This window comes from Cervus canadensis, chromosome 17 (assembly GCF_019320065.1).
Source record: "Cervus canadensis isolate Bull #8, Minnesota chromosome 17, ASM1932006v1, whole genome shotgun sequence".
In the NCBI taxonomy this organism is placed as follows: Eukaryota; Metazoa; Chordata; class Mammalia; order Artiodactyla; family Cervidae; genus Cervus; species Cervus canadensis.
Genome location: NC_057402.1, coordinates 14,329,445 through 14,343,511, shown reverse-complemented (window position 1 = coordinate 14,343,511; position 14,067 = coordinate 14,329,445). Strand labels below are relative to the sequence as shown.

Here is a 14,067-nt window from a genome sequence, read left to right as displayed (position 1 = left end):
TTAGCTCTTACTTCAAACTAGTATTAGTTGTTGTGTGAAGGAACAGCAAGGTAAGCCCTTATACTCGGGGGGTGGGGGGGAGTCCATTACTTAACAAGTGTTCCTGCCCCCCAACCCTACCTGCTCTTGATACTCCCAAAGATTTCTTTTTATATTTATCCACTGTCTCTTTTATTTTTGATGTAGATTCTTCCCGTCTGAAGAGTCTTATGTTGGGAGATCAACACCAGCTTGTGCGCTTCTCCATAAAACCTCGTCATGTAGAACGGATTACACATGCCCAGAGGCTAATGAGCACCCTTCGAGTGCGATGCAGCAAGAGGCCACCTCTTTCCTTATGGGCTGGATGGGTCCTTGAGCGTATCCTTTCATGCCACTTATTTTTTTAAAAAAGCTTTATTTTTTATTGGAGTATGGCCAGTTGACAGTGTTGTGATAGCAGACAGCAAAGGGACTCAGCCATGCATATACATATATCCATTCTCTCCCAAGCTCCGCCCCCATCCCGGCTGCCACAAAACATTGAGCAGAGTTCCCTGTGCTATGCGGTAGGTCCCTGTTGGGTGTCCATTTTAAATGTAACAGTGTGTACACGTCAATCCCAAACTCCCTAACTATCCCTTTCTCCTATTCTCCCCACCCCCAACAAGAGTTTTTTGGTTTTTTTTTTTAATTTTTGGTTATACCCCAGGGCATGTGGGACCTTAGTTCTCAGACCAGGGATTGAACCCACACCCCCTGCATTAGAAGGCAGAATCTTAACCACTGGACCACCAGGGAGGTTCCTCTTGCCACTCATTTTTATCCCATTTTACTCTCTCTTGCCTCATCATCCCTCTAAGGACTTATTTTTTCCTTCCCAAACTCCATTTTCTTCTCATTAGGGTTTTATTGCCCTAATTATGTCACCTGCGTAAATTAGAAAGAACTTCATTCTGTATGTTTTCTTAAGAGAAGACAGGTCCTATATTCAGAAACTTTATCATCTTCCTCATCTTTTTGAATACAATTGTGCTGATGGTTGAAATAGGTGAGAACTCACATTGAATGAAAGGATGGGAGTCATTTTTCCTTCAAGTTGATCATTTTACACTTTTGAACGTTATTTGAATTGTGATAGTGACAATTATATTAAGTCTTCTGGATTTGTGCAACTGCTAAGGCCTAGAAGCATTGGGAGGGCTCTCAAAAGTAATCTAAGTTAGTCCAGACGCTTAGAGGAAGGGGTTGTAGACTCCTAAGGAATTGGGGATGGGAAAACCAGCTGTATTTCTTGTGTTAGTTTAGTCTAATACAGGAAGTCCTCTACATATGAACAAGTCATTCCGAGAGTGTATTCATAAGTTCAACAAAATTAGTCAAGGTACCCAACTAACACCATCTGCTATATAGTGCTACTGCACTGTAATAGGTTTATAATACTTTTCACACAAATAATATGTAAAGAAAAAACAAATAAGGTCTTCCCTGATGTGCAGTGGTAAAGAATCCATCTGGCAACGCGTGAGACACAGGTTCCATCCGTGATCCAGGAGGCTCCCACATGCCATGGAGGAACAATCCTGGGTGCCACAACTATTGAGCCTGTGCTCTGGAGCCTGTGTACCCTAGAGCCTGTGCTTTGCAACAAGAGAAGCCACCACAGCAAGAAGTCTGTACACCTCAACTAGAAAGCATCCCTGTTCATCACAATTAGAGAAAGCCAGGCAGCAACAAAGACCCAGCACAGCCAAAAATAAATTTAAAAAAATTTAAAAACTGAAAAAAATAAAATACTTTAAATCTCACAGTACAGTACCTTGAAAGGTACACTACAAGATTTGGCACACAGGAGTTGGCATCAAGTGACCAAGCAAGAAGAGGTACTGATGAGGAGGGAGAGGAGGTGGGAGATGGTAGAGCTTCAGCATCATCGACAATAGGAGATGGAGGGCAAGCTGCAATTTCATTCACGCCTGATGTTGACGGCAGGTGTTGAAAGGTTCTGGTTCCTTGCTGAATTCATTTCTATCTAGGCTCATGAAAGAAACGATCCAGTGATGTCTGGGTCATAGCTCTTTTTTTTTTAATCTTGTCCCAGATGACACGGGGGCACTGGATTGTGTTCTGAACGGCTGCTGCAACCTTTTGTGTACTGTTCTATGTTCGGGTTCTGTGCCTCAAAAGCTAATAGTATCTCACAGAAAATCCCCTCGCCATTTCCTGCGTTGTGACTCTCTCTGGTTCTTCAGTTAACTTCTTTCTCTTGTCTCTCTTTGTTCCTTCCTCTGAACCTCCAATTTCTGGTGCCTCTTATCAGTACCAGCTACATCACCGCTGCTTTACACTTGCTTCTGGACATCCTGGTGTTGAAATAAAGATACTGTACTCTGTGTGGTACTGTACAGTAAAGTACACAAAAGCACAACTGCATGTAGACGATGCACACGCGTGACCGTGTACACCAGACACATGCACTAACTTACGTGATTGGATGTGTGAATGCACATTGGCATCTTTGAAAGTTTGCAACTTGAATGTTTGTGTGTAGGGGACATACTGTGTGTGTTTTTTTTTAATAATGAATCTCCTAATAGAGATACTGAGTGCCTATCAGCAGGTGATCCAACATTTACCTTTCTACAAATAGATTTAGAAAGATTATTTAAGTACAAATAAGAAAGCTCACAATGTATGTAAAGGTACAACTAAGATGTTAGATGAGCCAGAAGAATGACTTAAAGAGTAAATGACTCAAAAAAAAAAAATTAAAAAAAAAAGAGTAAATGACTCTAAAACCTGTCATAAATTTTATGAAATGTATTAAAAGCAAAAGAATATTTGGAAAAATCAATGAACTCGTTTGATTATCATCTCAAACAAACCACTCAGAAAGGATAGTAGAAGTACTCACTTCCTTGTTTCATCACTATTTGGGGGAAGTTTCCCACCTTAACAGTAGTCTTTCAATGCAGTCAGGTCAAAAGTATTTTGAGACACAACAGTAATTGGTATCATTGGCCAACTCCAGTACACTATATGATTTGAAATCTTTTATTTCCTCCCCACTGTGGTGAGGATTTTACCCACATTTCCTGTTTCTCGTTAATCATAATAATTGGCAAGTGTTTACCTTGTAGGATTAGGGGTATAGACTTAAGCCTTAGAATAAAGTAAATATATGAGATTTCCTGGATCTAATGGGCAGTAAATATATGGAATTCCTTGGATCTAATGGGCAAACCAAAATAGAAGAACACTAACCATTCTTTTTAGTAAAACAGCTGAATATGAAATATGATTATTGTGCCAGAGGATGGGTGGACTGCCTGTGTGGCAACCACCCGGCAAGATCATTAGGTACCTTCTCGTGGAAAGAACCCGCCTGCCAATGCAGGAGACATAAGAGATGAGGGTTTAGTCCCTGGGTTGGGAAGATCCCCGAGGAGGGCATGGCAACCCACTCCAATATTCTTGCCTGGAGAATCTCATGGACAGACAGAGGAGCTTGGCGGGCTATATTCCATAGGGTTGCAAAGAGTGGACAGGACTGAAGCAACTTAGCATGCACGCATGATAGAAAGGCAGGAGGGATTTGGCAGAGGGAAATAATTTGTGACAACAGAGTTTTTTTGAATAGACTAATTTGTGTGATAAACATTAAGACTTTGTTTAGATTTTTAAAAGCAGTTTTCCAGATCATAAATATTACTATTAGAGATAGGGAGAAAAATAGTAATGTAAGTAACAGTTCTCTAGATCAAAGCTCCCCAATCTTTGTTGTCCTATGACTTTGTTTCCCAGGAAAACATATATAACTTTGAAAACCTCCTTAGTAATTATAATCATTTTATTTTATCATATTTTTTCCTGTGATATGGAGAAATAAACTGAAGTAAAAATAATATTTTAGAGTAACATGTTACTATTTTATTTTAGTGTTATATAATTTTAATAATAAAATGTGAGTAAATTTATACTTTTTCCATTTTATAAGTGATCATGCTTTTTTTAAAAAGAAAGTGTATGATTTGTCTAGAAATGAATTTTTATGTGGCATTATATATTGAGTCAACAAAGCTAGTGGAGGTGATGGAATTCCAATTGAGCTATTTAAGATCCTAAAAGATGATGCTGTTAAAGTGATGCACTCAATATGTCCGCAAATTTGGAAAACTCAGCAGTGGCCTCAGAGCTGGAAAAGGTCAATTTTTATTCAAATCCCAAAGAAGGGCAATGCCAAAGAATGTTAAACTACAGTAGATTTGCACTCATTTCATACGCTAGGAAGGTGATACTCAAAATCCTTCAAGCTAGGTTTCAGTAGTACGTGAACGAAGAACTTCCAGATCTACAAGCTGGGTTTAGAAAAGGCAGAGGAATCAGAGATCAAATTGCCAACATTTGTTGGATCATAGAGAAAGCAAAGGAATTACAGAAAAACATCTGCTTCATTGACTATGCTAAAATCTTTGACTGTGTGGATCACAACAAACAGGTAACTTCCTTACCTCTCTCTGTAGAAATCTGTGTGCCAGCCAAGAAGCAACAGTTAGAACCCAACAACTGACTGGTTCCAAATTGGTAACGGAATACAAGGCTGTATATTGTCACTCTGATTATAAATCTATATGCAGAGTACATCATGCAAAATGCTGAGCTGGATGAATCACAAACTGGAATCAAGACTTCTGGGAGAAATATCAACAACCTCAGATTTGTAAATGATACCACTCTAGTGACAGATAGTGAACAAGAACTAGAGCTTCTTGATAAGGGTGAAAGAGAAGAGTGATGTGATCTTAATGTTTTTTTTCCTACAGAATGATATACATCTATTAAGTGTATAGAAAAGGTGAAGAGGGTTGAAAGATGAGTTAAGGAGTCAAAGTTAGCAAATAGGTTCTACAGAGGGTTCAGTTTGGATTCAGTTTGCAGAATAAAATCAATTTTAGGCAAACTAGAAAGGGAAAGTTTTAAATTAAAACTAACAAAAGGACTTTCCTGGTGGTCCAGTGGTTAAGGCTCTGCCTTCCAATACAGGGGACATAGGTTCAGTCCCTGGTCAGGGAACTAAGATCCCACATGCTGAGAGGCAGGTAAACTCACCTGCATGACTAAACCCACCCATGCACCACACCTAGAGAGAAACACCTGTGCTGGTAAGCCTGTGTGCTGCCCATGTGCCCCAATGAAGACTCATAACAGCCAAATAAATAAAAATAACCAGGTAATTTCTTATTATAGCCTAATACATCCCATGAACTTGGTTTCTTGTGCCTAGATATGTTATAAAACACTTTCCATACCATGACCCTACATTTTCATTCTTTTCTGACGGCCCATTGCTGCTTTGTGAAGTTTGGTGTTCTGGTAACACCAAACAATGGGCAGCAGGCAGCATTGGCGGTAGTTAAGCAATTCCTTGGTGATTTTCTGACCCCAGAGTGAGAAGGCAGTAACTTGTAGCTGTCAACATGTACCAGTACCAACAGGAGATGACTTGAAGCTATTTTTCATGTTCAATTAATTCTGTTTCATAGGTTGAAGCAACAACAGTATTAAGGAGACAAACTCCTTCATTTTCCAAAAGAAAAATGGCATAGCAGTGGGCAAAACTGTGGCTTTTTAGCAGTTGCTAATCATTCTCTATCATTCAACTTCCCCCTTCTTTAAGCTTTACTCATCCTTTGCTCTGTTCTCACAGAATTGCTCGAATCTGCAAATACCCGATTAGAGACACTGAAGCTGACTCTGGAGGTGGCAGCGTGGTTCATTTTGCTTGTTTTCATCTTGGAGATCCTTCTTATGTGGCTATCCAGCTTTTTCCTCTTCTGGAAGAATGCCTGGAACGTCTTTGACTTTGTGGTCACAGTATTGGTAAGGATAGATAGATATCCTGAAGATTAATTTACTGGACTGAGAAAGACAAGAAAAGATAATTACAGAATAGGAAGAAACAAATAGAAATGTACCTAACCTCCTTATTTTGGTTGTTTTTTCTCTAAAACTAAAAGTCAGGCATTGCAGGAATTGTTATTAGAAGCAAGGAAGAATCTAATCACATTAACCTCAGCAATAACTTCTATCAGGCACTTATTAAATGTCAGGAACTATCCTGTTTTACTTGCTTTTTTTTTTTTTTTTCATTTGAGCTCCACAGTAATCCAATGAGATAAGCACTGCATTTATCCCCTTTTTACATCTGAGCAAGTTGAAATGCAAAGTTTAAGTAATTTTTTATAGGGATACTGAATAGGAAACAGTCCCCAGAAAATGCTATTCAAAGGATGATGACCCAAGAACTATGAAAAAGAAGAGATAAAAAAGGGGCAGCTGTACTGGGTGCTTTGAGGGGTATATTTTACTCACGACCTGTGTTTCCTACAGTCCCTGATGCCTGAGATTGTGGTGCTGGCAGGGGTAACAAGCCAACCTGTATGGCTCCAGTTGCTGAGGATCTGCCGGGTGCTAAGGTCTCTTAAACTCTTTGCACGATTCCATCAAGTTCGAGTCATCATTTTGGCCCTGGTCAGGGCCCTCAAGGTAATTTGACTATTGCAGCTCTATCAAGTGGGCAAAGTGGAAAAGCATGGGGGTATAACATGAAACAGTCTGGGTGGGTGAAAGAAGGCAATAAGAGACCCTGTGAAATGTCCACGAGAAAGGGCTGGGGATAAGCCACTGTATTCAAGAGATGACTGGGCTGAGGCTAGAAGCGAGGGTCTGGTGGGGGATTTGCAGGGTGGGCCAGACTGGGCTGCAGGTGGCAATCAGCCTAGTCTGGCCCAGCTCTGACTCAAGGTCATGGCCCTCAGAGCATGACCTTCCTCCTGATGTTGCTGCTCATCTTCTTCTACATTTTTGCCGTGGCTGGTGTCTACTTCTTCGAGAATTATACCCGTTCACCTCGCCAGGACCTGGAGTATCATGAGTGCTTCTCGTAGGCAGGACTGGGTGGCGGAGGGGAGCCTGGAGGGTGGGGGAGAGAATCTGGACATGAGACTGGGAAGCGAACCCAAAGTGCAGTAATACAAGTATAGTCTGTTGTAAGAAATGGGAATAGAACACTGGAGGGAGAGGGAAAGAGAAAGCAAAGAATAGTGAGTGGTATTGGCTCCAATTTTGAGAATAGGGCAGCTAGTTCCTGGTTTGCTCTGGGTTTTGCAAATCCAAACTTACCCTCATCAACTATCTTTAAAAAGCAGTATACTCCAGTGGTTAAGCCCTGGTTTCTATGCTTCAGTTACCTCTTTTGAAAAATGGGATTAAAAGTAACATAACTTCATGAATATAGGGATAAATGATGTAATTTATTTAAGCACTTACACAGCATTTCACACATTGTTAGTGATCAATAAATGTTACCATGAGTCTCGAGCTTGGTCACTGGTTTTACTGCAATCTCTCAGTGTAGAAATTACACATGAACATACTTACACTCTTTCAAAAGTAAAATCCTAGTAATCTCTGTCTAGAGAACTCTGATTACTAGTAGAAAGTCTATTTGGATTTAGAGGAGACAAAGTTATTTATGAATTGGAATCCAATCTTGTCAGCACTTCTCTATCTTAGACTAACAGGTGGTTTTGTAAGAGTATTGATTTAGGGAAGTCATAGAATTCATTCTATTCAGGCTCTGATGTTTTCAATAATTTGTATATGGAGGGATAACAGGGAAAATTTAGATATCTTCTGAGATCTTTTGTGATATATTCATCATCATTCATTATCTGGAATCACATGTTTATGCCACGTATCCATCCACTTACTTGGCTATCAATTCATGCAGCAAACCAAGTAGGCATGATGTTTGCTAAATTTGTGACTCTACTAGGTGAAGTCCATACTACACTGAAGGACAGTGTAGAATGAATGTGCAAAAATAATATGTAGTTGGTGATTCAATTTTTAAAAATTTATTTATTTTAATTGGAGGCTAATTACTTTACAATATTGTGCTGATTTTTGCCATACATTCACATGAATCAGCCGTGGGTGTACATGTGTTCCCCATCCTGAACCCCACTCCCTGGTGATTCAATTTTTAAACATTCAGTTAATACCTATGTATTGAGTACCTACTGTGCCCCAGGCACTGATGGAATACTGAGAGATATTCATAGATTATTCATAACAAGGGAAAAGCAAGTAAAACAATCTCAAACTGAAGATTAGGTTAAAAAAAAAAAAGAGTATGGTAGAAAAGGAGCCGAAGTCAGAGCAAACTGCAAAGAAGTGCTCTTATGTTGCTGTGAGAGTATGAATGATAGTGTTTCGTAGAGAATTAGCTCCCTCTGTACACACATCTCCTTTTCCTTTAGGGACCTACTGAATTCCATAGTAACCGTGTTCATTCTCTTCACCCTGGATCACTGGTATGCACTGCTTCAGGACACCTGGAAGGTGCCTGAGGTCAGTCGCGCCTTCAGCAGCATCTATGTCATCCTCTGGTTGTTACTTGGTTCCATTATCTTTCGAAATATCATAGTAGCCATGATGGGTAAGCATAGAAGAGGTGAAACTTGGTGGGAGGGGGAGGTTGGGAAGAAGTTAGAGTGAAAGCTAGGTTTGCTGGATTACAGAGGGAGGAGAATCTGATGTAACAGGAAAGTGTGGGCCCTGGAATGGATATTTCACTTGGTTTCTCCCCACCCAAGCGGTCTCCCCCGGTCTAGTCACCGCCGCCTTCCGACTCCTAATGGCCCTTTGGGGCAGTTACTAACTTCCAGAATATCAGGAATGAGCTGAACGAGGAGATGACACACCTGGAGGTCCAGTACAAAGCCGACATATTCAAGCGGCAGATCATCCAGAGGTCTGCTGTCTTGTTTTCATACACACCTTCAGTTCTCGAGGGTTTCCTGATCTCACCCCCTATTTCTACTCCTTGGCCTTCATCCCATTTCCTGCTGTGTGACAGATTTGCCTCAGAGTTAGAATTCCCCAGCTCTAAAATACTGCCTGATTCTTTATCCACTTTCAGGGCTTTCCCACTCTTTTTCACTCCTATACTACAACTTGTTCTCCTCACTCAGTTTTCTTCACTTAATGATCAGAATTCTTCTTTTTCCTTACTACCCTCCTGCTTCAGTGTAACTCTCTTCACTGTTTTGCTTTTTTTTTTTTTTTTTCTTTTCAGGAGACAAAACCTAATCCCTGAGGCACAGAGGTCAAGCATTAGCAAACTGGATGCCAGGTTAGGAGTGAAGTGGGATGCACACCTGTGAAAGTGGTAGAAAACCAAAGGTGAAGATTGGCTTTGAGAGAGGGTTCTGTTCCTTCAATAACTACTTATTGTATCAGGTTGAACGGTGGCCTCCAAGAAGATATGTCCATGTCTTAACCCCCGGAACCTGTGAACATGACCTTATTTGGAAAAAGGGTATTTGCAGATGCAAATAAATTAAGGATCTTGAGATGTGATCATCCTGGATTATCCAGGTGGGCCATAAGTCCAGTGACAAGGAGCCTCATAAGATATGGGAGAGAAGACATAGACACAGAATAGAAGAAGTTATCAAGACAGAGACAGAGATTGGAGTGATGCAGCCATAAGCCAAAGGAAGTCAGTGGATGCCAGGCAACTACCAGAAGCTAGAAGAAGCAAGGAACCTTCTGTCCTTGAGCTTCCAAAGGGAGCATGGCCCTGTTGACATGTTGATTTCAGATTTCCAGCTTCCAGAATTGTGAGAAAATAAATTTCTGCTGTTTTAGGCTACCAAGTTTGTGGTAATTTGTTATCACAACCATAGGAAACTAGTAAAAGTACCTTCCATGAAACAGATGCTATTCAAAGCCTTGAATATTCAGCAGTAGACAAGAGAGCAGAAAGAAAAAGAAGAAATGCATCAACTAATAATTATTGAATACTTATTAGTTGCTTGGAACATATCAGTGAACAAAATAGACAATAATGCCTGTTCTCATTGGAACTTATATAAAATAGTAGGAGGAAAGAGACAATAAACAATGAACGTATTAGAAAGAAAATTAATATGTTAAAATATGATAAGCATTTAATATAAAAAGTATATTTGTGTATAACTGAGTATAACATTTGCAATGTTCAGCAGAAATTAACCCAACATTGCAAATCAACTATACTTCAATTAAAAAATTTAAAAATATGATAAGCATTATGGAAAAGTAAAATGTAGAACAGGTTAAGGGGGATTGGAGTATAGGGTGGGGATTCATTATGGGTTTTAATTTTAAACAGATAGAGTGGCCTTATTGAGAACGTAACATTTGAGCAAAGACTGGGAGGACGTGAGGGCATTACTATGTGGATATCTATGGGAGGAGTGTTATCGGCAGAGGGAACAGCTAGTACCAAGGTCCTAAACAAGAAGCATGCCTGGTGGTGGTTGAGAAATGGCAAGGACACTATTGTGACTGAAGCAGAGTGAGCAGGGGGGAGAGTGATAGGAGATGAGGTCAGAAAGACAATGGGGACCTGATAGGGTTGGGGGGACTACTGTAAGGACTTAGGCTTTGATTTTGGGTGAAAAGGGGAACATAGCAGAGTAACGACATGTAATGACTTATGTTTAAGAAGGATTAGTCTGGTGACTTCCCTGGTGGTCCAGTGGTTAGGAATATGCCTTGCAATGCAGAGGACACAGGTTTGATACCTGCTCCGGGAAGTAAGATCCCACATGTGTTGGGGCAACTAAGTTCACACACTGTAACTCAGACCCAGTGCAGCCAAATAAATATTTTCAAAAGAGAGAAGGATTAGTCTGGTTGCTGTGTTGATGATAGACTGTAAGAAGAACAAGAAGAGAAGTGTAGAGATGAGTTAGGCTATGCTGCTATCCAAGCAAGAGATGATGGTTCAAGCCAGAGTGGCACCAATACTAATGAGAAAAGATATATATATATTTAAAGATATATTTTGAAGGTAGAATCAACAGGATTTCTTGGTGGGTTGGATGTAGGTTATGAGAGAAGAATTAAGGATGAGAGTTCTGACCTGAGCAGGAAGGGTCAGTTAGCTGAGATGGGGAAGACTGTGAATGGAAGATTGGTGGGAAAAGAGTTTAGTTTTTATTGGATTTAAGATGTCCATTAGACATTCAAGCTTTCTACATGAGTAAAAGTTATATATTCAAGTCTGGTTTAAGGAGTGACATCTGGACAAGGGGCTTAAATTTGCATCTGAAGTGAAAGTGTTAGTCACTCAGTCGTGTCTGATGTGACCCCATGGACTGTAGCCTGCCAGGCTCCTCTGTCCATGGAATTCTCCAGGTGAGGATACTGGAGTGGGTAGCCATTCTCTTCTCCAGGGGATCTTTCTGATCCAGGGATCAAACACAGGTCTCCTGCACTGCATGTCGATTCTTTACCATCTGAGCCACCAGGGATCTAGGTGGCATTTAAACTCAGGAGATGAGATCCCCAAAGGAGCAACTGTAAATGGAGAAGATATAAAGACCTGAGCCCACGGTCCCTCTGATAATGAGATGGAATCGAGGGGGCAGGGGGCATAGTTGTGGTGTAATAGACATAGGGCCAAGGGCTGTGGGTGGGGCTAAAACTCTGAAAAATAAGGTGGAGTGTGGAATGTGAAAGCCTGGGTAAGATTGAGCACAGAAGTTATGCAGTGAAGAGCACTAATAGAAGTGCATCCCATTGGTTAATTTAGGTCAGATATACTTAAGCTTAGATCTTGGCAGCAGTTTTTTAGGTGTGAGGTAGAAATTCAGAGGCTGAGATGCCACAACAGAGATGCCTCATTGCTTTTAAGTTCTACTTTTAGGCCAGGGCCAGGACTAGAATAGTGATAGAACTAGTTATATTGTGTAGATGTATTTGAAGTAATGAAATTTCCCTTTTCACTTACAGAGATGCCAGTCAACGAGAGAGAGCTTCAGACTTAACAGAAGCTTCTAAACAAGAGTCTAAACAGAGTGCCACTAGAAAGGGTTCAGAAGCATCTAAGTCAATAACAAAGTCCTTGTCCAAAAGGGGAAAGTCTACATCTTCCTTCTCTTCCTCCTCTTCATCTTCCTCCTGCTCGTCTATTTCTAGCTCCAGATGTTATGACCCTATCGGTAAGCAGAAGATTTCTTCCAGTTGAATTCAGACCCCTCTTTTCCATGAGACATCCCAAAATCTTAATGAGTCCTCCCACTGTGTGTTATTTCCCCATTTTCTCCACCAGTCCGATGTTCTGGCCTTGATTACTTTCTTCACACCTCTTCATTTCCTCTGTGATTCTGCTGCAGTTTTTAAAAATATGGTGTGGCTTTCTTTGTTTACTGTAAAAGTGGTTTCTTGGTGCTACACATTTTTTCCTTCTTTCCTTCCCACATCCTCTTTCATCCCTGCTTTCTCCACCTCTACCCCCATAGAATTTATCAGCTTTTATCCAACTTCCATGAATCTCAATACATTTTTAAGAAGCATTCCTCCCTCCAGGTCAGCTGGACTGGGAGACTCACGTGCACCAGAATCTGCCTGGGCTAATGGACATGGATCAGGATGAACGTGTTGTCTGGCCTAGAGATTCACTCTTCCGGTATTTTGAGTTGCTAGAAGAGCTTCAGTATAACCTGGAGGAGCGTAAGCGGTTACAAGAGTTTGCAGGTATGCCATGGATGCTAGGAGTTAAGTTCATCAGAACAGCATATATAACTGGGGAGACAGACTATGTTCACTGTTGTGGCATCTCAGCCTCTGAATTTCTACCTCACACCTAAAAAAGGCAAATTCAGCATTTGGCATATCACTTTCTGGGCATGTGTCTTGATTTCTTCTAACCTAGTGAGGCCCTGGCAACTCTGCTTCTCTGGTTATTATTTAGTCACTAAGTCGTATCTGACTCTTTGTGACCCCATGGACCGTAGCCCGCCAGCCTCCTCTGTCCATGGGATTCCCCAGGCAAGAATACCGGAGTGGATTGCCATTCCCTTCTCCAGGGGATCTTCCCCACCCAAGGGTCAAACCCGCGTCTCTTGTGCCTCCTGCATTGGCAGGCAGGTTCTTTACCACTGTGCCACGTGGGAATCTCCCTGGTAGGGGACTCAAATCTTGTGATGTCTGAGAGCTGATTTCCCAAGAGAAAAGTATCCAGTTCCAGCTATTGGGAATTAGCATAGTAAGGTGGGCTTTTGCTCTGTTTGGGCAGCCCACCCCCTCTTGTAATGCGTGTTTCCTCTCTTTGAAGGTCGCCTTTCAGACGCAGGCAGTAAGGGCCTCAGGCTCAAGTTTGATAGCTGTGAGGATTGGATAGTTGGCAGAAAGCTCTCAAGAGCCCACTGTCCTCAAGAGATTTATGAATTCTCTTCCTTTCAGCCCTTTCTAGAGTCGGCCGATACAGAGACAATATGTGATTGAAATAGCAGAGTTTGATTTAAGCTGAGAACTACCTGCTCAAAATTATCTTTCCTTATTTCTCACTTGAGATTTCACTACCTGGAGATGAATTTGAATCAATGAATTTTTCCTCTAAAAATACAAAAACTAGAAGAGTTAGGGGCATTTTTATACTTTTACAGTTTAATATGGATTAGTGTTATCCTCCTAATACCTGGCTAAAATCAACCCAAAGTGAAAATATCAATGGGGGAAGAGGAATGTGCCCCCCAGAGGTGGGCACAGGAGAGCAATAAGAGGAATTTGTAACAATGAAATATGGAATTGAGAGCAGGATGTCAGACAGGTTTTGCCTACTTCAGAATGGTGCATTTTTCCAGTTGTCCTGGCCTTGCCTCTCCATGTGTTCTGGGGAGAATAGGGTGAAAGAGAGGTAAAGGTAGCAAGGTGGTTTCTTTAAATACTGGTTAATTCATCTGTGGCCAAGAGGACAGACTCATACAGCTTAATTTAGAGTAAAGATTAGTAAAAATGAGGAGGAACCTAGAACCCAGAGAAGCAGGATCTTCACATTTGTATGTTCTGAATATTCTCAGGTGTCCAGCCTCACAGTCTATTTGTTTCTTTACAGTGCAGGCACTGATGAACTTTGAAGACAAGTAAAGCTGACAGTGGATGGCTTCACTATTTTTGGCCAACATAAAGGAAGGAAATAGCTGGAAATGTAGAATTCAAAGTCTAATAAATCCTGTTGATAACTGTGCA

General features: G+C 41.0%; 1 protein-coding gene across 1 annotated transcript in view; it reads left to right on the top strand.

The window, feature by feature from the left end:
- The window catches only part of CATSPER2 (cation channel sperm associated 2), a 15,523-nt gene extending 1,456 nt beyond the window's left edge, over nucleotides 1-14,067 (top strand). The window contains exons 3-13 of the mRNA XM_043434287.1: nucleotides 187-360; nucleotides 962-1,030; nucleotides 5,687-5,859; nucleotides 6,370-6,525; nucleotides 6,798-6,922; nucleotides 8,304-8,482; nucleotides 8,698-8,797; nucleotides 9,122-9,178; nucleotides 11,830-12,038; nucleotides 12,406-12,573; nucleotides 13,934-14,067. Coding sequence (XP_043290222.1) covers nucleotides 187-360; nucleotides 962-1,030; nucleotides 5,687-5,859; nucleotides 6,370-6,525; nucleotides 6,798-6,922; nucleotides 8,304-8,482; nucleotides 8,698-8,797; nucleotides 9,122-9,178; nucleotides 11,830-12,038; nucleotides 12,406-12,573; nucleotides 13,934-13,965 — 1,442 coding nt within the window. The 3' untranslated portion in view covers nucleotides 13,966-14,067. The remainder of the gene's footprint in view (nucleotides 1-186; nucleotides 361-961; nucleotides 1,031-5,686; nucleotides 5,860-6,369; nucleotides 6,526-6,797; nucleotides 6,923-8,303; nucleotides 8,483-8,697; nucleotides 8,798-9,121; nucleotides 9,179-11,829; nucleotides 12,039-12,405; nucleotides 12,574-13,933) is intronic.